At 41.8% G+C, this 27,930-nt stretch overlaps 1 protein-coding gene across 13 annotated transcripts in view; it reads right to left on the bottom strand.

Moving 5' to 3' along the window:
- LOC140728956 (cadherin-related family member 2-like) overlaps positions 1–27,930 on the bottom strand; it is a 134,600-nt gene that overhangs the window by 78,429 nt on the left and 28,241 nt on the right. For 12 of the 13 annotated variants that reach the window (XR_012099222.1, XR_012099221.1, XM_073048095.1 and 9 more), the window contains 2 exons: positions 27,331–27,534; positions 24,853–25,008 (listed from right to left, as the gene is read on the bottom strand). Coding sequence is in view for 11 of the 13 variants with exons in the window: in XM_073048095.1 (XP_072904196.1) it covers positions 24,853–25,008; positions 27,331–27,534 (360 nt within the window). In the remaining 2 variants the exon portion in view is untranslated. The remainder of the gene's footprint in view (positions 1–24,852; positions 25,009–27,330; positions 27,535–27,930) is intronic. The other variant, XM_073048103.1, reaches the window with a different exon arrangement.

Raw genomic sequence — 27,930 nt, 5'->3', positions numbered from 1 at the left:
AAACTGCTGATGTTTTGGGCTGAGATCCTTCATTGGACCTTAAGATGTTGGAAAGAAACTGGTGAAGCACTGGAGAACAGTAGATACACTAATTCAATGAATATTACATGATATCCACTTTAAGAATGAAGCAGGACTTTATTTTATTTGGAGATACAACATGAAACAGGCCCTTCCGGCCCTTCGAGCCCAGCTATCCCCAATTTAACCATAGCCTAATCATGGGACAACTTACAATAACCAGTTAACCTACCAACCATCTTTGGACTTTGTAAACTAGGCTGTCTCCTAGGTGCTTTCTGTGTGAGTTAGAGAAAAAAGGGCTTTAATTCATGATAAAGGTTGCATTTGCAATGACCAATCATTAAACTGTACTTGAGAGAATTACTGGTATTTGAAGATTTAAAATCCTACCAAGTGCAAATTTTCTATGGAATTGATAGGTTATGACCACTATAACTGGGAGGGAAGGGTAAAGAAATAAAACATAGTGAACAAGATGCTGGAAGTAACTGTGGAGAGAAGAATGGGCTTGATCTGGAAACTGCTCTGCACTGCAACCAACTGCAGAGAGTTGTGTACACAGCACAGCACATCACGAGAGCCAGCCTCCCGCTGTATTTACATATTTACAGTCCTCGATACCTTGGTGAAGCAGCCAGCAGGGTCAATAACCCTACCCATTCTCTACATTCTCTCTTCTCCCCCTTTCCATTGGGCAGAAGATATACAAGTCATAAAGCACAGGCTCAAAGACAGCTTCTCTCCCACTGTTATTGGACTATTACTGTAAATGATTCCCTGCTATGAGAGATGAATCATTAACCTCACAATCCACCTCAATATGACCTTACATTTTATTATAGCTTGCTTGCACCCCACTTGCTCTGTGGATGATACTCGCTATCATTTGTTACCGTTTCACCGTGTTCTACCTCAATGCTCTGCGTAATGCTTTTATCTGTATGAACAATATACAAGACAAGCTTTACACTGTATCTCAGTACACGTGACAGCAATAAAAATATTCCAGTGCCAAAATCAATTGTTAGTACGTGTTTAGGATAATAAAACTTCATCGGGCGTAGCCTTCCTGATGAAAAATGATTAGCCTAAAACACTAACTGTCCCTTTCTCCATAGATCCTGCTGACGTACTGAGTCTTTCCAAAATTCTCTCAATTTACTCTAGATTTCTAGTAGCTACTGTTTTTAGACCATAAGACATATGGTCTTATTTGCTCACTTTTTCCCTGATTACTAGTACCTACTGCTTTGTACTTTGTTTCAAATGTTTGTTATGTTATGTTAAAACTGCATTTGGATCTATTTTTTTTATCATTGTACCTGTACCTCACTCTACTTGTGCTCATGACAATAACCTCAGTATGAGAAGGTGAGATGTTGTTCTTTGAGCTTGCTTTGAGTTTCATGGGACCAGTATAGGAGGCTGAGGATAGGGAGGCTAGAGTGGGAAGTGACAGGTGAACAAAGTCAAAGCCACAAGAGATTCTGCAAATGCTAGAAATCCAGAGCAACACATACAGAATACTGGAAGAACTCAGCAGGTCAGGCAGCATCCACAGAAGTGAATAAAGGGCCAATGTTTTGGGCTGAGACACTTCATCAGAACTGGAAAGGAAGGGGGAAGGAGCCAGTCTGACCACCCGCCCACCCCCCCCATCACCAGACCCAAAACATTTATTTCTCTCTGTAAATGCTACCTGACCTGCTGAGCTCCTCCAGTATTTTGTGTGTGTTCTCAGGTGACCAAAATCATGGGGTCACACTCTCAGCAGGAATACTTATGGTCTGCAAAATAATGCCGGATCTGCACTTGGTTTCCCCAGAATGGAGGAGACCATGTCCTGAATGTTGAATATTGGAATAAATACAAAATAATCGTTCTTTTAACTGAAGAGAATGCTTGGTATTCTGGGCACTGAAGATAAAAGGCAGGTGGAGTATCTCCTGTGCTTGCTCTTTGGTCAGTTAATCCTTATCCTATTGACAGCACCTGTAACACTGCTCCAGTACTGGACTGGAGAATCAGTCTGAACGATGAGTTCAGACCTCCGGAGTGGAATATGAACCCAGAGAAGGGTGAGCCACGTCTGACAGGGTCCATGAACTCAGAACATCCTGTTCTGCTTTACAAGCAGCCACTGAATAGCTTTTGTAGTATTTCCTCTGTGTTGAAATGGAGGAAATACCACAGTCAATTTGTGCATGACGGGCTCCCTTGTTAAAGCACTGGAGTGTCAGCCTGGATTATGTGGCCGGGTCTCTGGAATGGAGCCTGAATGAAATTTCCATCCGTCAAACCGTACCTTTCACAGCCGAGAGCTTGAGGACAGGACAGACTGTTAGCTTGCTTTGGAATCACAGAAAATGCAGCACAGGAGGAAGCCTTTGGTTCATCATGCTCGCCTCTTTGTTAGAGCTGGCTATTAATCCACTCCCTGGTCTTTCCCCATGCCCCAGTAATTCTCTCCCCTTTTGATTATCCAACTTCTTTTCAAAAGTTTAGATTGAAGCTGCCTCCACTGGCATCTCAGACAAGGTATCCCAGATCAAAAGAACTCACTGTGCATAAAAAGGCTTCCTCGAGTTGCTTTTGGATACTTTGACAATCATCTTAAATCTTTATCCTCTGTTCCTGACCTTTCCTTCAGTAAAAACACCTTCTCCTCAATCCTCTAACCTCATTTATTATGTTAGAGTTCAAACAAATTTTTTCTTCAATTTCTCTGCACTGACAGAAAACCACTGGATTCCCCACATAACTTGTGGCTGTTACAGCTCTAATAAATATCCTCTACACCCTCTTCAAGCCATGAGATTCTTTCCTAAAGTGTGGTGTTAACCCTCTCTCTGATTACGTGAATTTTTAACACTTTTTCACTGCCTTCAATAACTTGTATTTGTGGACCTCTAGGATCCCACTGACCCAGCATTCTCTTTAAATCCAGATAATTTTATAGTGCTTCTACTCATTCTACCTCCCAAAATGTATCACTTCACATCTCTCAGCATTTGATTGCACCCACTATGTATTTGCCCATTTCATTGGTCTTTTCATGTTCTGCTGATGCCTGTTTCCAGCCTTTTCTGTTTGTTATTTTTAAGGGGTAAAGTGACAGAGTGATTAAATTACTGGATTAGTAACCAAATTCCTGGATTGGTGATCCAAACACAGGAGGTTAAATCCCACCATGAAAGTTAGGGAATTTAAATTCAAAGTAAATTTATTAACAAAGTACATACATGTCACTGAATACTATCCTGAGATTCGTTTTCTTGGATTCACATTGAAAGTAGAAATCCAACAGAAGTAATGAAAAGCTATGCACAAAGACAGACAAACGACCAATTTGCAAACAAAGGCAAACTGTGCAAATGCAAAAAAAAATAATGATGATAAATAAATAGTAAGTAAGTAACACTGAAAACGTAAGTTGTAGAGAAATACACACCAAGTTCTGGAGGAACTCAGCAAGCCAAGCAGCGTCTATGGAAAAGAGTAAACAGTCGATGTTTCGGTCCGAAACCCTTCATTGGGACTGGAAAAAAGAGATGAGAAGACAGAGTAAGAAGCTGAAAGGAGGGGAAGAAGAAGTACAAGGTAATAGTTGATAGGTGAAACTGGGGGAGGAGAGGGGTGAGGAGCTGGAAAGTGGATTGGTGAAAGAGATAAAGGACTGGAGAAGGAGGAAGCCAATAGGAGAGGACAGAGGCCACAGAGGACCGGGAAAGCGGATGAGTACCGGAGGGAGCTGATGGGCAGGTAAGGAGATGAGTTGTGAGAGGGAAAAGGGGATGGGGAATGGTGAAGGAGAGGGTGAAATTACTGGAAGTTTGAGAAATCGATGTTCATGCCATCAGGTTGGAGGCTACTAGGATGGAATATAAAGTGTTGCTCCTCCAACCTGAGGCTACATCCACACTATACCGGATAAATCTGTAACCAAAGCTTTTTCTCTTCGTTTTGACCCTCCGTCCACACTAAAACAGTGTTTTCGTCCCCCAAAACCGGAACTTTTCAGAAACGCTCTCCAAAGAGTGTAATTTTGAAAACGCCGGATTGGCCAGATCAGTGTGGACGGGGTAACTGGAGAAATCTGAAAACGCTGTCAGACGGCAGCGCGCTATTTCGTTGTATTCTTGAACGCAACCTAACAATTTCAGAACAGACGGCAATGAGACAGAAGCCAGAAGAGTTAGAAATGTACTCAACAAATACTTTGACCCATAACTTACTGAATAAATAGGTATACTCACTTTGTCCTGTTTTCAGTCCTTGCTCGTATGAAGGTAGTTTACCTATTTATGCAAGTACTTCTCTGACAATAGATGTGTAACAGCCTAATGTAACATTGTATGGAAATACAAGATAATACTGATGCAGACATGTTTTATACATTTAACAAGGTGCTTTATTAATGCAACAGAGTTAGTCAGTTTTTCAATGTTCGTCATCAGCCGGGTCAATCTGTCTGTGAACTCCCTGTCGGTTGCCTCCATACGCTCCAGTATTTGTTTTCTTTCTACTTTCAAGTCCTCTTGCGCGAGAGCCAACAGCTGTCCATCATTTTAAGTTTTTCTAGTCTGTAACTACACAAACGCGCACTTACACGGCGAGATTCGACACCAAACATGTCACTTGTTTTCGGTAGATGTGTCCTGCGCATGCCCAGTAGGAGGAGATTCGCCGAAATCTCCGTTTCAATGTGGACAGAGATATTTTCAAAAACACACAGTGTGGACGCCTATCATTTTTACATGAAACTGGCATTTTCAAAATTATCCGGTCTAGTGGGGATGTAGCCTGAGTGTGGCCATGGACTGACATGTTGGAATTGAAATGGGTGGCCATGGGGAAATCCCACTTTTTCTGGTGGATGCAACGCAGGTCCTCTCATTTCAGATTCCCTTCTCCAGTCCTTTATTTCATCCACCAGTCGACTTGCCAGCTCTTTACTTCACCCCTTCCCCCTATCACATACTAACAATACTTCTTCCTCCCCTTCCCCCATCTTCTTACTCTGGCTTCTCATCTCTTTCCTTCAGTCCTGATGAAGGGTCTCGGCCTGAAACATTGACTTTACTCTTTTCCATAAATGCTGCCTGGCCTGCTGAGTTCCTCCAGCATTTTGTGTGTGTTGCTTGGATTTCCAGCACCTGCAGATTTTCTCTTGTTCATGAGTTGTAGAGTCCTTGATAATGAACCCATAGGTCACAGAATTAGCTCAGTGTAGAGGTGAATGAACCACGTCAACCAATGTTGAACCATGTTGGTTCGGGAGCCTGGTGGGTGAATGATAATAACTGTTCCTGAACCTGGTGGTGTGGGTAAATTTACTTTAAACATTGAACTTTGAGGTGTGTGAAGTGAGATACTCCTGATTGCCATGAATGGAGTCAAAGCCAGGAGTGAGCTTCGATGACCTCAACGAAACAAGAAATTTCTTGTGTCTGGGGCTTTGAGTGAAGCTGCACCAGCAAGTAAGGCCTTAGATTTCAAACAACTTTGTGCATCCATGATATTAACAGTGAGTTGAGGTCCTTTCACACAGTGACAGAAATACTTAGTGAAGTAGAGAATACACGTGTGAATGCTGGAAACCTGAAGTTAACATTGCAGGTGGTGGTATTTCTGAACGTATACGTGGTTTTAAGATTATGTGCACAACATTAGGTAAGTCATGCGTGAAGCAATACATGCAGTTTTCCCTGCTGAATTATGCAGAAGATACAACAATGGATATAAATACAAAGCATTGCTTCAGTAGCAAAAATCTAATAGCAGACAGGTTAATTTGTATGTTTTCCAGAATGAGGGTGATGTGTCAATTTAAGGCTACTTAATGAAAGTTGGAAGTTCATGTATTGAGGGTGGCATGCCCTGCATCTATTCAGACGTACAGTCATAAAGTTATCATGTGGTACAAAACACACAAATGGGTTCTTTTGGCCTACTACATCCATGAAAATCTTTCTGCCTAATGACACTAGTTCTTTCTCCTCACACTAGTTTTAAATGTTTACATGTCTTACCTACTTAATGTACTGTACTGCAGCTATTGTGTGTGCCAAAGGCAAAATGCATTGCAACAACTTGCCAAGGGTTCTTCAAGAGCATCTCCCAAATCCATGTCCTTATCACCCAGGAGAAGATGGACATCACCTGCAACTTCCCTTCGATGTAACACACATCGTCTTGCTCAGATATACTTCAGCACTGAGTCTAAGACCAGGAACCCACATCAGGAGTATCTTTGTTACAAGGACTGCAGTACATCTGATCCCACTGAACAGAGAAAAGGTTATGTTATAACATTGGATTGCAACACCAAGCTCAGCAGCTTCAAGTAATTATTCTGCACTCCTCTCTCCTGCTCCTCTACATTCTCCTTTTATTCCTTTACCACCATCTCTCCTAGTGTAGCCAGGTAGCAGGAGAACTGTGTGAAGGGCAGTGGGTTTATGTTGGTAAGTGAGAGACAATAATTTACATGGGAAACAGGAAAGCAATAGGCTGATTGGCCTCTTTCAACATCATTAGAAGCTATGAGAAAATATAACTACCATGAAAAGCAAACCAACAGTACAGAACCACCAGCTGCCAAAACATTTTTGTTGGTTTCCTGCCATTGAGTCAGTTTTGAGTCCCCTTTGCCACTACTACCCATGCCCAGACTTTACAGAGCAGTTTCTCAAATGGCGACAGACTTAATTGCTGGTTGGGTCCTTTGGGGTTGCATCCTGTCTTTTCTTTCAGTGCCCCACAGCCCGGGGCCTACTTTCACACCATCCTTTGCCAGCTGCAACAATGCATCAGCACCCCAGCCTACGGACCAGAAGACTGTGTGTTCAATTCCTGTCCCAAGGATCTGAGCAGGTTCAGGCTCTTGCTCCTGTGAGGCACTGACAGCTGGATTGTCAGAGGTGCTACATTTTGTTTGAGATGCTCTGCATGAATTCCCAATGAAACATTAAGGATCCTGTGGCAATACTTTGAAGAAGCTCAGGGCAGTTCACTTCTGGCTATCTTCTACCCCTTGACCAAGAGGGGCTAGATCATGCATAGCCTTGGACTTGGATTTTTTTCAGGCTGGCTCCTGGGGCAATCTATTTCTGGGATCAGGGTAGTCTCAGTGCAGAAGCTGGCTGAACTCTCTGCTACATTGAGAGCTAATGGAGTCCTATCTCAGGCTCACTGAACTGTTGCTAACGTCGAGCGTTTGACATTCACAAATATTCAATATCACTTGGGTCTTGATAAAAAAAAATCAATATATTAATTAAAAATGTTTGTATTTTTAATGTTTATTAGCCACAAGACACACAAGCATGCTTCAAATACACGCACAGACGGACAAACACAAAATAGGACTGCTGTAACTCCCCTCCCTCACCTTCTTATTTTCACTTCTCCTCTTCCTTTCTAGTTCTGATGGAAGATTTCGGCCCGAAGCGTTGACCGTTTACTTTTTTCCATTGATGCTGCCTGGCCTGCATTTTGCGTGTGTTGCTGTGACTGAATAGTTTAAACCCACTGCAGGGTGATCAGCCAGAATTCCCAGTCTGAGAGCTGGGAAGCCTGTGGAAGTTTGTGGTGTCCTGTTGGACTTTACGTGGAAGAGGACAGTGGAGCGCTTTGGCAGTTGGCGCTTAAGGGGCCACGTAAGACTGTTATGTACCCCTAGGGTCTGTTTTATCTGTGGACTGTCACTTTAAAACACCGGGAGAATAAGAGTGACTTTTGGACACTGTGTGAGCTGTTCCAGAGAGCGAGAGCGAGAGGTGGAGTTATTTGATGGACAATCGATGTTATGGTTTCTCTGCAGCTTGTTTGAATATACAAGGACACACAGAAAGACACAGAGTAGAGACAAGATGGATTCAGTCAATGGAAGACACCAATGAGTCGGTCGCTGGTTTAAACTTTCAGTAGCCCAAAAGGGGTGAGTTGAGATCGATCCACAGATCGATAGATGACTCTCACGTTTCTGCAACTAGAAAAAGCTTGCAGAGAGAGAAGGGAGGAGAGAAGGTTTGAAACAGAAGAAACCTAGTGACAAAGAGATCACTGTTTGGACTCTCTCTCTAAGTAGCTCGTGAGGGTGAGTTTGTTTCCATTCGGCCATGAAAGTGTGGTTGTCACTTAGTTAATCCACAGGAGTGGGTTCTCTTTGTGAGAACCATGTGTGCATTTACCCTCGTTTGGGTGTGGTAATTCATTGAAGAAAGACACCCCTGTGGCAAATCACTGTCGGAGTTATTTCACATGTCGTGGAACTGGTTAAGTGGCTATCATGTTGTGTGTTTTGGGTAACCTTCTGGAATCTACCAGTGTGTCGACCCTTGCCTGGGTGGTGGTTCCCTTGAGGATGGTCCCCTTTGTGATGAGCTACTGGTGGTGATAATCCAAACGTGGATTCTGTTTGAGTATCCTGTGGCCACCACTTTGGGATGACCTGTAGCTGAATTTGGGTGTGGTACCACTTGTGTTGAACGGATATTCGTTGAAGATCACTGTCGGTGATACTTCGTGTGTGTGTGGAGTAGAACAACTTCGGAGACAAAACCTACTGCGATTGTTATTTTGTATTGCTGTCGTGGAATATCGATGTAATTGCCTTCTCACAACATTAGCCTTTGGATTGCAAACATCTCGCATTAATTAACCTGTGCATCTGAACTGAATTTTCTTACATACCATCGTAACACTGTATCACTTACCACCTGAGCTTGGAGAAGTTTGGGGAATTATATATTTACACCCATATATGCATAACACAGCTAACCCTTGGATTACCTGATTAAGTTTCTATATGACAGTTACTAATAAAGTAGTGTTTTGCTAACAGCAAAATCAGACTCCTGGTGTGTCCTATTGTTGTTGAAACTTTCACAGGGTTGCATGTACGTAACAAGAGCATGTTGCGCTTGGCTGCGCTGGGTCCTAGGAACTCCACAGAAAGATGCAGATAGGTTCCAGATGAGCCCTGGCATCAGGCTATGTAGTCTGCCCTGCATTATCTGCTCAGTATCACACAGCTCTCCGGGGATTCTTGCATGTGCAACTGGCCTGGTGAATCCCACATCAAAAATACTTCCTTGGTTTCAAGAGTCAGGGTACATCCTGAAGTGACGAAAGGCACACTATTCATGAAAGCTTCGTCTTTCTTTCCCCTTGTTCGCCTCTGCATCTTCCACAGAAAGAAGGAAAAAACAAGGTTGTGTTTGTATAAAAACATTCTAAGCTCATGGTCTGGGTTGTATAAAAACATTCTAAGCTCATGGTCTGGCTCTCTGAACAGTGTCCATCTGCCTGCAGACTTACATTAAGATGTATCTGGTGTCTGGGGATTTGTGGTTGCACACACTTAAGTGATCGTGGTGTATGGCTCTCCTTTGGCTCTCGCCCACTTATTAATGTGCTGTCCTCATTAATGTTTGATTTGAACTCATTTGTGGTTCCTCCTTTATTTTCAAATAGCTGGCAAAAGATCTTGGCCCCAGTTTCTAGTATTTCCTGTGCATTTCTAGTATCTGGCCAGCAGAAACCACCCAGCTAAAATTGTGGACAATCAAGAATAGAGAGAGAAAGAGCAAAAGAGGAAGGCTTTTTAGAAAAAGAAACCGTAAAAAAAACAAAAAAAAAACATGCAAAAGTTGTAACTCTGATATTAAGGTGTCTAGTTACAACCCAGATCAAAAGTTCTGGAGACATTTGATGTGAGAGCAAGCAATACTCCTCTCCTCACAAGCACTGTCTCAAACCTACTGACACTAAAGAATCTTCCACCACACCGTATGCACAAGTATATCACTGCAGAACAGCCTGCTGCACATAGGTCCTATGCCCCTCTGGCCCACTTTCTATGCAAAATAAAGCAAACTTGCTTTTATCATCCTGATGAAGGGTTATTGACGCAAAACTTAACTCCATTCCTCTCTCTGCAGACGATGCCTGATTGATGGGATGTTTCCGGTACTTTTTTCCCCCTTCTGAATTCCAGCATCTGCAGTGTTATGGCTTTCAGTCACTGAGCTGTCAGGCAAGAACTAAAGGTCCTTGGCTGATCATAAGATTAAATTTAATAGATGGGGTAACTTTAGAACTAAAAGCATCAGAAAGCTTTCTTGAAAGCTTCAGGGCTGTTCAAAGGTTCAAAGATTCATTTATTATCAAGGCATTTATCCCTATACAACTCTGAAATTTGTATTCTCCAGTTAGCCACAAAACACAGAAAGATCATGAAAGTCGTTCAGAGAGAAACATCGGCACCCCCATACAAAATAGAATGACATCCCCAAAACCTCCCTCTCCCATACAAAATAGAATGACATCCCCAAACCCCCCCCCCATACAAAATGGAACAGGAACATCGACCCCCAAAAAAATCCCCTTCCCCCAACACAAAACTCTCAGAACTCTATCAGAACATCAACATCATTGTCAAATGAAGGGACGCTGCTGTATTTGTCCATGAGGCTCTCGTCCAAAATTGCGATGTATTCACAGAACAACCAGACCTGGACAACGTCATTATGAATGTGGCTTCCACTCAGCACTTTGCAAACAGGGCAAATTTGAATTTTACCCTGATCATTTTTGAAGGCTTCAAAGTACAACGTACATTTATTATCAAAATAAGTGTCCTATATACATCCTTGAGATCCGTCTCCTTACAAGCACCCATATTAAAAAAAGAAACCCAATAGAACCTTTTGGAAAAAAAGACTGACATCCTGACCTTTTCAATCTGGGCCGGTACTTAAATTGTCCAATCTTTGGGCTGTTCCTCACTCTCGGGCCTGGGCCTCGCCGCCTCAAATCGGCGCATACCCAACCTTTCCAATTTGGTCCAGCCCTTAAATTGATCAAACCTTGGGTCTTTACTCACAGTTGGACCCAGGCCTGGGTCCCACCGTCTCAACTCAACCTCACCTTGGTTCTGCTGCATCGAATCATCTCCAAGTCTGCTTCAGCAATGGCCAAACATTGGCTCATTCTCCACTCTCAGGCTCAGGCCTTCCACCTCAATTCGGCCTATACACGCCACACTGCAACCATCCTGCACCTTCGAGATTTATGTTCATACCACAAAAATACCAGGCCCTACAGCCAGTTCAAAAGCTCAGTGTTGAAAGGGAAGTTACAGGCTATTGACTGCAGTGATCATTTACTTGAAAAAGTGCAATTAATAAAGTAGTCAGTAGTATTGTTTGTTTTCCTTGCTACAGGCAGGTAGACACTGCGCTTCACCAGTGCTATCTTAAACCCTCATATTAGGCATTGACCTTTGCTGGTGAGGTTTGTGTGAGCTAAAACTTAAAGAGGCTTTTGGCCTCCTAACTAATTAACATACTAATGGATTGGTTCTTCGCTTAATAATTTCACTGCACTATTTGTAACAAGATGTATACAATTATGCTGAGTGTTTACATAAATATAAGCTTGCTCTCTATTTTATTGCAGGATTACCTCAGAAATCTACTCCAAAATGTTTATATCATACAGTATTTCTCAGAATACTTCTTTGTGAAGGCTGAAATATTGGCTTTTTACAGCCTGAAGCAAAATTATGTCTTCCAACTGAGGCCAATACTCTGCTTGCAATTACTTGTTGAAGAGCAGTCTGTCTGCTCACAGGACTTATGATCAAGTATCACAAATTCCTCTGGACTAAACATATCAGTGAAGATGGTCTCTGTTCTGCATTTCTAGTGAAGTTGTAAACCTGCCCAGGCAGGCCTCTCTGTACTTGGCCTTTAGATGATTATATGATGGAGCACACAGAGAGAAGTGAAGAAATCCATACTGGCTGGATTTCCATCAATAAACTGCCCTGAGCTAAACAGAGGTGGTCAAATACAGAGCTCAGGTTCACTCAGGTGCCAGGCTCGATCTCAAGAAATGAGATGTATGGAAACATCAATGCCCATGAATAGAAAAACCTACAAAAAGTAGTGGATAAAGCCCAGTCCATCACAGGAAAAGTCCTCTCTAACTTTGAGCACATCTACAAGAAGCTTTGCCATCTACAAGAAAGCAACATCCATCATCAAGGTCCTCCACTGTGCCGGCCATGCTCTCTTCTTGCTGCTGCCACTGGGAAGGAGGTGCAGGAGCACAGGTCCCACAGCACCAGGTTCAAGGACAGTTGTTCCCGTTCAACCATCAGGCTCCAGAACCAGTATGGATAACTTCACTCACCTCAAGATTGAACTGAATCCATGACCTATGGGCTCATTTTCAAGGACTCTACAGCTCATGTTCTCAATATTATTTAGTTAGCTATTTGTCTAACTATTAATTATAATTATTTGTTTCTTTTGTAATTGCAGTTTGTCTTATTATGAACATTTGTTGTTTGCACATCTTTGTGTGTAGCTTTTCTCATTGATTCTATAGAGTTACTTTGTATGTACCGTGAATGAATGCCCACAAGAAAATGAATCTCGGGGTAGTATATGGTGATATACTGTATACTTAGTTTGATAATACATTTACTTTGAACTTTGAGTGACTCAAATGGTTTGCAATTCTGGATAGGGTGTTGGCAAATGAAAGTGCAGAAAACCCTAAAGGTTAACTTGCAGGTTGAGTCAGTGGTGAGGAAGGCAAATGCCATGTTAGCATTCATTTCAAGAGGTCTGGAGTACAAGAGCAGGGATGTGATGCTGAGGCTTTATAAGGCACTGGTGAGGCCTCACCTTGAGTATTGTGAATAGCTTTGGGCCCCTCATCTTAGAAAAGATGTGCTGGCAATGGAGAGGGTCCAGAAGAGGTTCACAAGGATGATTCCAGGAATGAAAGGGTTATCATATGAGGAACGTTTGATGGCTCTGGATCTGTACTCACTGGAATTCAGAAGGGCCAGGGGGATCTCATTGAAACCTTTCGAATGTTGAAAGGCTTAGACAGAGTAGATGTGGAAAGGATGTGGAAAATCTTATGGCGGTGCTTTGGAAGGATAGATTAGAGAGCTCCTCTAGGGAGGCTATTTGGGTGGAATTGAGGAATGGGAAAGGTGTAGTAACACTGATAGGAGTGTATTATAGGCCACCTAATGGGGAGCGTGAGTTGGAAGAGCAAATGTGTAAGGAGATAGCAGATATTTGTAGTAAACACAAAGTGGTGATTGTGGGAGATTTTAATTTTCCACACATAGATTGGGAAGCTCATTCTGTAAAAGGGCTGGATGGTTTAGAGTTTGTGAAATGTGTGCAGGATAGTTTTTTGCAACAATACATAGAAGTACCGACTAGAGATGGGGCAGTGTTGGATCTCCTGTTAGGGAATGCGATAGGTCAGCTGACAGATGTATGTGTTGGGGAGCACTTCGGGTCCAGTGATCACAATAGCATTAGCTTCAATATAATTATGGAGAAGGACAGGACTGGACCTAGAGTTGAGATTTTTGATTGGAGAAAGGCTAACTTTGAGGAGATGCGCAGGGATTTAGAGAGAGTGGATTGGGTCAAGTTGTTTTATGGGAAGGATATAATAGAGAAATGGAGGTCATTTAAGGGTGAAATTATGAGGGTACAGAATCTTTTTGTTCCTGTTCGGTTGAAAGGAAAGGTTAAAGGTTTGAAAGTGCCATGGTTTTCAAGGGATATTAGAAACTTGGTTCAAAAAAAGAGGGATGTCTACAATAGATATAGGCAGCATGGAGTAAAGGAATTGCTCGAGGAATATAAAGAATGTAAAAGGAAACTTAAGAAAGAGATTAGAAAAGCTAAAAGAAGTTACGAGTTTGGTTTGGCAAATAAGGTGGAAGTAAATCCGAAAGGCTTCTACAGTTATATTAAAAGCAAGAGGATAGTGAGGGATAAAATTGGTCCCTTAGAGAATCAGGGTGGTCAGCTATGTGTGGAGCCGAGGGAGATGGGAGAGATTTTGAACGATTTCTTCTCTTCGGTATTCACTAAGGAGAAGGATATTGAATGGTGTAAGGTGTGGGAAACAAGTAAGGAAGTTATGGAACCTATGACAATTAAAGAGGTGGAAGTACTGGCGCTTTTAAGAAATTTAAAAGTGGATAAATCTCCGGGTCCTGACCGGATATTCCCCAGGACCTTGACGGAAGTTTGTGTAGAGATAGCAGGAGCTCTGACGGAGATCTTTCAGATGTCATTAGAAACGGGGATTGTGCCGGAGGATTGGCGTATTGCTCATGTGGTTCCATTGTTTAAAAAGGGTTCTAGAAGTAAGCCTGGCAATTATAGACCTGTCAGTTTGACATCAGTGGTGGGTAAATTAATGGAAAGTATTCTTAGAGATAGTATTTATAATTATCTGGCTGGACAGGATCTGATTAGGAGTAGCCAGCATGGATTTGTGCGTGGAAGGTCATGTTTGACAAACCTTATTGAATTTTCTGAAGTAGTTACGAGGAATGTTGATGAGGGTAAGGCAGTGGATGTAGTCTATATGGACTTCAGCAAGGCCTTTGACAAAGTTCCACATGGAAGGTTAGTTAAGAAGGTTCAGTCGTTAGGTATTAATGCTGGAGTAATAAAATGGATTCAACAGTGGCTAGATGGGAGATGCCAGAGAGTAGTGGTGGATAATTGTTTATCGGGATGGAGGCCGGTGACTAGCGGGGTGCCTCAGGGATCTGTTTTGGGCCCAATGTTGTTTGTAATATACATAAATGATCTGGATGATGGGGTGGTAAATTGGATTAGTAAGTATGCTGATGATACTAAGGTAGGAGGTGTTGTGGATAATGAGGTGGGTTTTCAAAGCTTGCAGGGAGATTTATGCCGGTTAGAAGAATGGGCTGAACGTTGGCAGATGGAGTTTAATGCTGAGAAGTGTGAGGTTCTACATTTTGGCAGGAATAATCCAAATAGAACATACAGGGTAAATGGTAGGGCATTGAGGAATGCAGTGGAACAGAGAGATCTAGGAATAACAGTGCATAGTTCCCTGAAGGTGGAGTCTCATGTAGATAGGGTGGTGAAGAAGGCTTTTGGAATGCTGGCCTTTATAAATCAGAGCATTGAGTACAGAAGTTGAGATGTAATGTTAAAATTGTACAAGGCATTGGTAAGGCCAAATTTGGAATATTGTGTACAGTTCTGGTCACCGAATTATAGGAAAGATATCAATAAATTAGAGAGAGTGCAGAGACGATTTGGATGTTACCTGGGTTTCAGCACTTAAGTTACAGAGAAAGGTTGAACAAGTTAGGTCTCTATTCATTGGAGCGTAGAAGGTTGAGGGGGGATTTGATCAAGGTATTTAAAATGTTGAGAGGGATAGATAGAGTTGACGTGAATAGGCTGTTTCCATTGAGAGTAGGGGAGATTCAAACAAGAGGACATGATTTGAGAGTTAGGGGGCAAAAGTTTAAGGGAAACACGAGGGGGTATTTCTTTACTCAGAGAGTGATAGCTGTGTGGAATGAGCTTCCTGTAGAAGTAGTAGAGGCCAGTTCAGTTGTGTCATTTAAGGTAAAATTGGATAGGTATATGGACAGGAAAGGAGTGGAGGGTTATGGGCTGAGTGCGGGTAGGTGGGACTAGGTGAGATTAAGAGTTCGGCACGGACTAGGAGGGCCGGAATGGCCTGTTTCCGTGCTGTGATTGTTATATGGTTATATGATGTTTCCCCATGGTGGAAGAGTCTAGGACAAGAGGGCACAGCCTCAGGATAGAGGGTCACCCTTTCAAAACATAGATGCAGAGAAATTTCTTTAGCCAAAGGGTGGTGAATTTGTGGAATTTGTTGCCACATGATCTGTGGAGGACAGGTCGTTGGGTTCCACATGGTAGGCTTTTTCAGAAAGTCAAAAGGCATGGGATCAGGAGAAGTTTGGTCAGGTGGATTCAGAATTGGCTTGCCTGCAGAAAGCAGAGGGTCATAGTGGAGGGAGTACATTAGGACTGGAGGGATATGACTAGTGGTGTTCCACAAGGATCGGTTCTGGGACCCCTACTTTTCGTGATTTTTATTAACGACCTGGATATGGGGGTAGAAGGCTGGGTTGGCAAGTTTGCAAATGACACAAAGGTTGGTGGTGTTGTGGATAGTGTAGAGGATTGTCGAAGTTTGCAGTGAGACATTGATAAGATGCAGAAGTGGGCTGAGAAGTGACAGATGGAGTTCAACCCAGAGAAGTGTGAGGTGGTACACTTTGGAAGGACAAACTCCAAGGCAGAGTACAAAGTAAATGGCAGGATACTTGGTAGTGTGGAGGAGCAGAGGGATCTGCGGGTACATGTCCACAGATCCCTGAAAGTTGCCTCACAGGTAGATAGGGTAGTTAAGAAAGCTTATGGGGTGTTAGCTTTCATAAGCCGAGGGATAGAGTTTAAAAGTCACGAGGTAATGATGCAGCTCTATAAAACTCTGGTTAGGCCACACTTGGAGTACTGTGTCCAGTTCTGGTCGCCTCACTACAGGAAGGATATGGAAGCATTGGAAAGGGTACAGAGGAGATTAAAGGAGTTAGGGCTTTACTCTTTGGAGAGAAGGAGGATGAGAGGAGACATGATAGAGGTATACACAATATTAAGAGGAATAGATAGAGTGGACAGCCAGCGCCTCTTCCCCAGGGCACCACTGCTCAGTACAAGAGGACATGGCTTTAAGGTAAGGGGTGGGAAGTTCAAGGGGGATATTAGAGGAAGGTTTTTTACTCAGAGAGTGGTTCGTGCGTGGAATGCACTGCCTGAGTCAGTGATGGAGGCAGATATGCTAGTAAAATTTAAGAGACTACTAGACAGGTATATGGAGGAATTTAAGGTGGGGGGGTTATATAGGAGGCAGGGTTTAAGGGTCGGCACAACATTGTGGGCTGAAGGGCCTGTACTGTGCTGTACTATTCTATGTTCTATGTTTTATGTACTTAAGGCAGAGATTGATAGGTTCTTGATTGGACATAGCATCAAAGGTTACAAGGAGAAGTCTGGGAACTAGGGTTGAGGAGAAGAAAAAAGATCAACTATGATTGAATGGTGGAGCAGACTCAATGGGCCAGATGGCCTAATTCTGCTCTATGCATTATGGTCTTATGGTGTAAGTGTCCTAATATTGTTCAAATATTTAAGAAAATGCATGCAGTGATAACTCAGTCTTTGGTCTCTTTCTTGGCTTTGATCTGTGGTTTCCACAGCCAAGATCATAATTCTACTTACAGTATTTAAGGCTCTATTTCTCCACCAATTTCATCAACTCATTCATTGCCCCTGCTGTATAACCTGACTACCTAATTTCAAATTGATAAATCCTTTTAGTTCATTGTCAGTAGAAGCAAAGTCCTTGCACAAATTTCATCCTTGTACTATTCTTAGTCTGTTTCTCTGACTGCATCTGTCCAATCTTGGCATCCTATTTAATATTCAATTAGACTTTCGTGCCCTAAACTTATTCATCTCACTGTTGTGGTGACTATCATCAATTACGTTGCAGTTCATTCAAAAGCCAAGCATATAAAAATTCCCTTGGCTAGCTTTCTCATTCTGAATAATATTGTCTAGTTCCCTACTTTTCATAGCAGTAATTTCAATCATGTGTACACAAATCTCTCTCACCAAACCTATTTTTATTCTGTATCCTCTTCCAAAACCTTAGTTTGCTAACTCTGCTATCCTTGGCTTTACCCCAGTTGCCCTTATATTTGAATTAAGGGAGGATGTATTGTTCGTGTTGGGTCTCTTATAAGAGAATTAAGGTGGATAAGTCCCCAGGGCCTGAAGGGCCAAATTGCTGATTCAGAGAAGGCAAAAGGTAAGAAGGGGTCTGTGTTTCATGACAAACGCTCTGTGATGCTTGGATGTGTTGGTTTAGTAATACTCTTATTACCCCGACTTGGAACATCTAATGATTAAATGCTGACTCTTCTACTTACAAAAAGAGTTCTCCTCCATGATCCTGATCACATTTTACATACTGTCAAAAGCTGATGGTAATCAGGCAGTCGAGATATTGAATGCGGCCATCACCAAACAAGGAACAGCCCACTCAAACGCATTTCAAATCATAGTCAGGGACTTGGTGCAGGTTCGTTTGAAGAAATCTCTGCCCTGTTACTATCAGCATAAAACCTGCAGCACCAGGAGTCCCAACATACTAGAGCACTGCTATACCACAGTAAGGAAGCCTATACCAGGCTGCATTTCTGGAAATCTAATCACCTGGCTGTCCTTCTCTTACCTGTATACAGACAGAGGCTAAAGTGCAAGGCTCCAGTGATAAGGGCAACAAAGAGCTCATCTCAGGAGGCAGAGGAGCAGCGATGGGGTTGCTTTGAGTCAGTGGACTGGGCCATGTTCAAGGGCTCATGAGAGGATCTGAACTAGTACACCATGGTTGCCATGGACTTTCTAATAACATTCATAGATGAGCGTGTACACACAAAATCATTCGGAGTCTTCCTCAACCAGAAGTCTCGGAGGCTGATGTGCGAACAACCTTCAGGAAGGTAAACCCATTCAAAGCAGCCGGCCGAGTATTAAAGACCTGTGCTGATCATCTGGCTAGAGTGCTCACCAATATCCTTAACTTCTCACTTCAGCATTTATCAGCATTCGGAAAACCATGGTGTAATTAGGGAGAGTCTGCATGGCTTTGTGCAGGGCTTTGTAATTAATGAAGATAGAGCTGTGGATGTTATCTACTTGGACTTTAGTAAGGCATTTGACAAGATCCATCATAGGAGGTTCATCCAGAAGATTTAGATGCATGGGATCGATGATGAATTGGCTGTTTAAATTCATAAATGGCTTGCCAATAGATGACAAAGGGCAGTGGCCAAAGAGACTTATGGAGGTCTGTGATTGTTGGCATTCCAGTGATTTGTATTGGGGCTTCTGCTGTTTGCGATGTATGTACTGTAAATGACTTGGACAAAAATGTACTGTACTGTGCAAAAGTCTTAGGCATCCTAGATCTTTTATATAAATTTTGTTATAGATGTTTAGCATTTTGTATTCTGCATTAGTATGTTGGTAAAAAAGAGTAAATTTTAGATTTCCAAACATTTATTTTCCAAAAAAAAATCAAAAGTTACAGAGAAAATTTTTATTTCATTTTAGAAAGTAATATATTAAGTATAGGCATCCGTTAGTCTCGTGAGACCATGGATTTGCGCCTTGGAAGGTTTCCAGGGCGCAGGCCTGGGCAGGGTTGTATGGGAGACCGGCAGTTGCCCATGCTGCAAGCCGTCCCCTCTCCATGCCACTGATGTTGTCCAAGGGAAGGGCACTACACCCAAGCAGTTTGGCACCAGTGTCGTCGCAGAGCAATGTGTTGTTAAGTGTCTTGCTCAAGGACACAACGTGCTGCCTCAGCTGAGGCTCGAACCAGTGACCTTCAGATCACTAGACCAATGCCTTATCCACTAGGCCACGCTTGTTGGTGCGTGGCCTAGTGGGCAAGGCATCAGACCAGTAACCTGAAGGTCACTGGTTCAAGCCTCAGCTGAGGCAGCATGTTTGTGTCCCTGAGCAAGGCACTTAACAACACATTGCTCTGTGACGTCACCGTTGCCAAGCTGCATGGGTCCTAGTACCCTTCCCTTGGACAACATCGGTGGTGTGGAGGGGGGAAGGCCTGCAGCTTGGGCAACTGCCGGTCTCCCATACAACCCTGCCCAGGCCTGCACCCTGGAAACTCCAGGCGCAGATCCATGGTCTCTCAAGACCGACGGATGCCACCATTATATTAAGTAATGGACCACTTTTCACATAAAAACTTGATGACTTTGTAGGTGTATAGCCCAGTGCATGATTAAACAAAGATAACAAGCATGTGCCGATGATCAATGACAATGAGTTGAATTAACTGAACTGATTAACAGAAGAGGGTGTCAAACGGGGTGAAGAACAACCAAACTAAAATGTGAGGGAGTGGCAGATATGACAGTTTAACCTTCAAATCATCAATTCTTACACCATGGCAAGAGCGAACATAGCAACAAGACACAAGGTGACCATCACTGCATCAACGGGGTCTGTCCCAAGCAGAAATTTCACCCCAAACTGGAGTTCCAAGATGTACTGTTCAGCTCATCTAAAGAAGCACAAAGAAACGGGCAAGGTTGAGGACCAGAAATGTAGTGCTCGGCTTTGGAAATTGAGTGCAGTAGCCAAGAGATATATTGTACTGATGTCTCTTCTAAACCAGAAGAAGACCAGCACTGCTGTCAGCTCTGAACTCACAGAAACCACTGGATCTCTAGTATACCCCCTCTACAGTCCAGAGAAGTCTAATCAGAAGTGGTCTTCATGGAAGAGTTGCTGTCAAAAAGCCATCCTTTGAAGCGGGAACAAAGCCAAGAGACTCACCTAAGCTTAAAACCACAAGAACTGGGGTGCTGAACAATGGCAGTAAGTGCTCTGGACTGATGTGCCAAAATTTGAAAATTTGTCTCAAACAGGAGGCAGTTTGTCCATTGAAGTTCTGGAGAGTGCCACATGGGTGAGTGTTGGCAGGCAACAATAAAGCATGGTAGACATTCCCTGCAGGTTTGGGTGTATTTCTGCAAATAGAGTTGATGATCTGATCAGAACAAATAGAATCCACAATGCTGAGATGTACAAGCAGATTCTCATCCATCAGGGAAGCATCTGATTGATCCCAACGTCATTCTGGAGCAGGACAATGACCCCAAACAAAAGGCCAACATCATAAAGAACTACCTTCTGTGAAAAGAAGAACAAGGCGTTCTGCAACAGATGGTATGACCGCCACAAAGCCCTGATCTCAATATCATCAAAGCTGTCTGGAATTACCTGGAGAGGCAGAACAAGCAAGACAGCCCACATCTGCAGAAGAACTGTGACATACTCTTCAAGGTGTTTGGAACAACCTACCAGCCAATTTTCTTATAAAACTGCATGACGGTGTACTTAAGAGATTTGATGCATTTTTAAAGGCAAGGAGTGGTCACTCCAAATATTGATTTGATTTTGTTTTTTTTTACTGGTTACTGCTCTTTATAATAACTTTTTGATATTTAGAAAGCTTTTCATTTCATTATTTTTGAAAGCATCTTTGCTTTACAGGCCTTTTTTTTTACATGTACCCCAAACTTTTGCACAGTACTGTAGATGGGCAGGTTAGTAAGTTTGCAGATGATACGAAGACTGGTGGTGTTGTGGATAATGTTGAAGATTGACAAAGAATACAGCAGGATATAGATCAGTTGCAGATACGGGTGGAGAAATGGCAAATGGAGTTTACCCCAGCCAAGTGTGTTGTGTTGTACTTTGGTAAGTAAAATGTAAAGAGACAGTACATTGTTAAAGGCAGGATCCTTAACAGTGTTGATGAGCAGAAGGATCTTGGGGTCCAAGTTCATAACTCCCTGAAAGTGGCCACACAGGTTGATAGGGAGATTAAGAAAGCATATGGCATGCTTGCCTTTAGTAGTCTTGGCACTGAGTTCCAAAGTCAATAAGTTATGTTGCAGCTTAATAAAACTCTAGTTAAGCCACATCTGGAATACTGCATACAGTTGTGGTTGCCCCATTATAAGAAGGATGTTGAGGTTTTGGAGAGGGTGCAGAAGAGATTTACTAGAATGCTGCCTGGATTAGAAGGAATGCGCTATAATGAGAGGTTGGACAAATTTGGGTTGTTTTCTCTGGAATGGTGAAGGCTAAGGAGAGATCTGATAGAGAGTTATAAGAGGCATACATAGAGTAGACAGAAAGTATCCTTTTACCATGGTTGAAATGTCTAATACCACAGGACATGGATTTAAGTTGAGAGGGCTAATATCAAAGCAAATGTGAGGGGCATTTTTTTTTTTACAGAGAGAATGGTGGTATTGCCTGGGGTAGTGGTAGAGGCAGAAAGATTAGAGAGTTTTAAGAGACATTCAGCTAGGCACAGGAGTGGGAAGAAAATGGAAGGATATGGACATTGTGTATGCAGAAGAGATTGGTTTAGTTACAAATTTAATTGCCTTGTGGTGTACTGTTCTATGTTCTAAAGTTAGCTTTTCAGGCTATGCCAGAACAATAGACAAGTGAAGCCCAATAAAATTCATCTGCTAAAAAAAATTACTGAGCTGGATGAAACTTCCTGACAATTTACTAGCTTCGTGGTTCTCATTAATTTTTAATGCTAGATTTTTATGTCACATATAGTGTTGAAACAAAAACATAAGATTATTCATTGAAATTCCCAAGGCAGCATTGTATACTCTTATGTGGGCATCTGTCTTAAACGGCTCCTGGGTTTTTAAAGCTGTTGTCACAGATATTGACCATTCTCAATAAGTCCATTAACTGAAGGTTTTCAAGTATCACCCTTCCCTCTAATTCACTGATAGAAAAGTTTTTACACAACAGAATACCAAGGAGATCATTTTAGGAGTGAAAATAGATGGATTTTGTCTTATTGTTTAGAAATAAAGCAGAACAAAGTTAAACATAAACTCTTCAACTCTTTCTTAAGTAACTTTGTTAGATAAATAGTTACAATTAAGGGTTCATTTTTGTCTAATTGCACAACGGTACAGAAAGTTTGGATACTTTTGTGTGGATTGGCCAGTACAAGCTGGCCATTCTCAATAGAACCACTGACACTTATCAATTTAAGTGAAAACAAGTCCAGGGTTTGCTTGTGTTTAATAGAAGTGGAAGTCACTTGTACTAATAGATTTAGAGTGTTAAATTTGTCGGTTTGCTTCACCACTGGATTTCATATACACTCTAGCATGGATCCAGTTAGCAAAGATTCTTCAACATTTACAGTGGAGAGTCATTTGGGGTATATATAATATAGGATCCCTGACATCAGTAATTTCAATGGGACGTATAGAAATGTAGATATATAGCCAAGAAAAATGTAAGGTCTCTTTTTAAATTATTTCAATCTTGTTCAATATATTTAATTATTTATGTGGTTTAGGATGTTTTAGATAATTCATTTTATAATTTTTCAACAAATTTGTAATTTTTCACTTTTAATAGATTTAAAATGGCTCCTAATGTCAGAACAATTATATATTATTTAACAAGCCCTATAGTATCCACAAAACTGGGAATTGGGGATTGACACAACCTGGGGACTACAATTCTGAACATCCTGAATTCACTGGGCCAGCAACTTGGACTGTGTATCCAGATCTGGAAGGAGCTGGCACAGAAAGACCTCAGGTCACAGCTTGGGGTACAGGCCAATAAGGCCTGAAATTTTGCCTTATTTTAACTCAAAATTGGTAACCAACATGAAGGACCCCCATTGCCCATGGAATGCCCTGTTCTCATTGCTACCATCAGGGACGAGGTACAGAAGCTTGAAGGCACACAGTCAACCGTTCAGCAATAGCTTCTTCCCCCCGTCATCAGATTTCTGAATGGACATTGAACCCCTGAACTCACTACTTTTATCGCTCTCTTTTGGCACTACTTAATTAATTTAAACTTTTTAATATACATATACTGCTTACTGTAGTTTACAGTTATTATTACGTATTGCAAAGTACTGCTGCCGCATAACACCAAAATTCACAACATATGCCAGTGATATTAAACCTGATTCTTATTTGTGGCTTTTAGTATGTTCCAAATGTGATGGGAGCTCCATTCTCCTGTTAATGGTTGAGAAAAGTCAAGTAAAAAGGTTCATCTAAACAGCTAGTTCTGAATAGATTGTACTAATTGTCCAATTTGGAGAATCATAAAAAAGCACCTGAATTCAAACATGACTTATTATCCAGAATCCTTTATGGTTGCAAATATTATATTGGGAATACTTATGAAATTACTCTTTAATCAGTATTTTAAACAAAGTATTATTGTTTGAAAACCTATGCTCAATCTGCCTCTTTAAATTCTTGGATGAGAAACTATCAGTCACAAATTGGGCCAGGTGCTGGGGACCGAGACTGAGTCTCAGGCCCAGGGGTCAGCGGCCAACCCAGAATCTGAGGGGATGCACCTGGCAGCCAAAACCCAGGGACTGGAGCAAGGCCCAAATCCTGAGGGCACCGGACAGGGACTCTGCCTCACCCATGGCAGGAGAACTGACGGACAAAGCCCGGAGCACAAAATGCCCCAAGCTGTTCTCAGTGGTGATGGAGGTGATGGTGGAGAACTAATTTACTACTTTATTTATGGAAAAGATAAGAGGGAATCAGAATTCGATTCATTATCATTGACATACAAGTTTTTTTGTTTTGCAGCAGTACCGTGCAATGCATTAAAAATACTATAAATTACAATAAGAATATAGAAAGCAGAAATAAATAGTGCAAGAAGAGTGCACAATAGTAAGATAGGCTGATGGAGCATTCAGTAGCACTATGTTTTACTTATTATCCCCATCAATGCCCATTACATATAAAGAATTTAAAGTTAATTCATGCAATATTTCTATTGTTTTATTTATTTATTCATGTTTTGGGAATGGTAGCCAGAATTTACCGCCTAACCCACATGACCCTTGAACTGCGTGACTTGCTCAACACTTCAGAAAGGAAAGATGGCAGATTAGCTTTCCTGAAGAAAATTAGTGTACTGAATGTTTTGTATGACATGGCAATCCAGTAGTTTCATTTTCACAGTCCTTGATGCTTCTTGTTATCACACATTCCCACTCCTGTTTCATATTAAACACCTCAGCTGCTGTTCTGGGATTCAGATACAGCATCAGCATAGATCTCATGATATGAGTCCAGTAAACCACCCACTATATTCATGTTCATTTTTTCATATAATATACTTTTAATTCTGTTAAACTTATTAATTTCTGGAAATCAATCAAACATTTTGCTTTGCTTTCTTTGAACATTCAATGGAGTGGTAATAATGCTTCTTTTAATCATTTTTAGCGATGATTAGCTGGTAAAAGATAATTAGTTGAACACACCTGAAGCTGTAAGGCATCGATCTTCTCAAAGTCCAGTGCCTCAGAATTTGCCACTTGAATCGTTAATATTCCCTTATTATAAACAATATTTCGATTCAAATTAAAAGCTGCAGAATCTGGTCCTTGAAGAAAAACTCCAAATGTTCCATTGTTGCCCTATTGAATGGGAGAGGTGAAAGATAATTGGGCTCAGATATAGTGCCTTGTAAAAGTATTCAGCCCCCAACCCTTTGTTCACATAATGAGTATTTCAACCAGGGAATCTGATCAATTGGACTGATATGGTTTATTTGTGGATCACATGCTCCTTTTTTCACAGTAGAGCCCAAATATAGGAAAAACTGTAAAGCATGAAAAACTAAAAATCCAAAAACTGAAACATCAGCAGTTTTCATCTCCCTTTGCTCAGTGCTTAATTAAACCACCTCTCGCAGCTATTACAGTCTTTTTGGATAAGTCTCTATTAGCTTTGCCCAATGTGATGGAACAAGATCTGCCAATTCTTCCTTGCAAATTTGCTCAAGTTGTGCCAGTTTAGTGCAGGGGAGGGGGTGGTGGTGGACAGAAATCTTTATGGTGCATAGTTGAAATTTAATTGTCATTGAACCCTTGAATTCATACCATTGAAATGAAACAGCGTTACTCCAGGGCCAAGGTGCAGCATATACTGTATAGCACATGTAAGGTAGCAAGCACATATAAAATATATTCACACAAAAAATATTGTCCAAGACCCTGAGTCCATAAGTGTTGCAGCAGTCTGCAGTTGAGCAAAATACAACTTGTCTTCTGCCGAGTGAACACTCGGGGCCGCACCGACTCGGATGCCATACCACACCACCCCTAACACTCTGGTGAAGACCAGCTTCAACGCCTCCCTCCTAGTGGCTATAAACAGGTGATGCCATGGCTTGAGATTTAGTCCTCATTATGACCAAAGCCATGCAGATACTCCAACATCCACTCCTGCTGTCCGCCAACAAATCAGAGAACTGGACCTGCAGCATTCCAATTAACAATATCCAAAAGGGTCTAGCAATCACAAGAAAAGCAACTAAGATGAGCACTCATTGTTAGACTGCACACCGTCTTCATGCACTATCTCCTCTGATGCAACACCAGCATGATCCACACCTTGTCCAACTCCTTCAGTTTCTCCACCAAGGACCAACACACTGATGAGGTAGACCTGCAGTATTTTAAGTTCTTGTGCTTGTAAAAAAATGTTTAAAAGAGACAATAGCACCTTTAGTTGATCCTGTAGAAGCCGATTTGACTGAGCGTGGAACCATCTTACGGGAAAGTCTTTCCACAGATGTTCAATCGGGTTATGGTCAGGACTCTGACTGGGCCACTCAATGACATCAATTGTCTTCATTTAAAGCCACTTCATGGTTGCTCTGGCAGTGTGCTTTGGGTCATTGTCCTGCTGAAAGACAAACTTCATCTTCAGTTTAAGCTTTGTCAGAGGCTAAAAGGTTTTTATACAGAGAGATCCTGGATTTAGCAGCGTTCATCTTCCTATCAATCCTGATCAGATTTCCAGTTACCACATAGTATTGATGACAAAAAGTTCCACTTTAGTTTCCTCTGAACACAAGACCTTCTTCACATCCTTGCAGTATCTTCTAAGTGATGCTTTGCAAAGTCTTTATGGACAAGGATGTGCTTTTTTCTAGCGGTACGTGTAGTGTAAATCTAATTCTGCGCATCAGCCAGGTAACACCATCCCTGCTGTAAAGTATGGTAGAAACAGCAGCATGCTACGGGGATGCTTTTCAGCAGCAGAGACTTAAAATCTGGTCAGGATTGATGGGAAGATGAATGCTGCAGAATGCAAAGAGATCCTGGATGAGAACCTGCCAATCTCTTCCAGAAAGCATAAATAGGCGAGGAAGTCCGCCCTTCAGCAGGACAACAAACCAGAGCACACTGCCAGAGCAACCATGGAATGGCTTCAAATGAAGAAAATTGATGTCCTTGACAGGCCCAGTCAGAGTCCTGACCTTAACCCACTCAAACATCTCTGGAAAGACCTCAAGATTGCTGTCCACCACAACTCCACAAATAATCTGGAACAGCTTGAGTAATATTGCAAGGAGGAATGGGCAAATCTAGGTCCATCACTTTGTGCAAAGCTCATAGAGACTTATCCAAAAAGACTTCAGGCTGTAATAGCTAGAAGAGGTGGTTCAACTAAGTACTGAGCGAAGGGGGATGAATACTTTTGAACTGCTGACATTTCAGTTTTTGAATTTTAGTTTTTCATGCTTTACAATTGTCCATGTTTTTCAGCTCTACTGTGAAAAAAGAAGCACATGATTCACAAATGAAAATTCTCAATTAAATTGACCAAAATCCTGTCCCTGGTTTTAATAGTCATTCAAGTGATCAAAGGGTAGGAGGCTGAATACTTTTACAAGGCCTCGTAAATGGAAGATGAAGTGGAAGTATAAATTTAAATTGAAATAAACTAACTTGATCAAGGTCTTGTGCAAAAATGTGAAGAATCGGCATGCCGTTTGCAGTCTCTTCAGGCACCATTGCATGGAATGTGTCAGTAGATATCCCGGGCGTTGAATAGAATACTGGCTTATTGTCATTGACATCAAGTATTAAAATTGTAATTGTTGTTGTCGCTGTAGCTGAAGGGTCCTTAATACCGTTGACAAGTTCAAAAGCCTGAAATTAATTTTAAAAATCATTTTCACTTCATTATGATTAAAATCAGTGGGAGTGTTAAGATGTTTTATCAATGCAACAAAGCAGCTGCATACAAAATGAAACCTAACTGTGCCTTCAGTTTTGATGACCTACTTTTCCTGCTTTCAAAAATCATCCAAACACGCACAAAGCCTAATCTTGCGCCACTCAAGTACTTGTTTTTTAAACTAAGCACCCTCTGTGGCTGACATCAGCTTTTCAAAATTAATGTAAAAGCAAATGCAAAGCCTTACTTTGCTTCCACAGTGCAGGTTCTGAGTGCAAAACAATCATATGCAGATTAAAAGGGGGATGCATGCGTTGAATCGCTTCATTAACCTGCTTGTTACAAAGGGAAGCAAAACAGAGACTTAC

This window comes from Hemitrygon akajei, chromosome 6 (assembly GCF_048418815.1).
Source record: "Hemitrygon akajei chromosome 6, sHemAka1.3, whole genome shotgun sequence".
Lineage (NCBI taxonomy): Eukaryota > Metazoa > Chordata > Chondrichthyes > Myliobatiformes > Dasyatidae > Hemitrygon > Hemitrygon akajei.
This window is presented reverse-complemented; position numbering and strand designations above follow the sequence as displayed.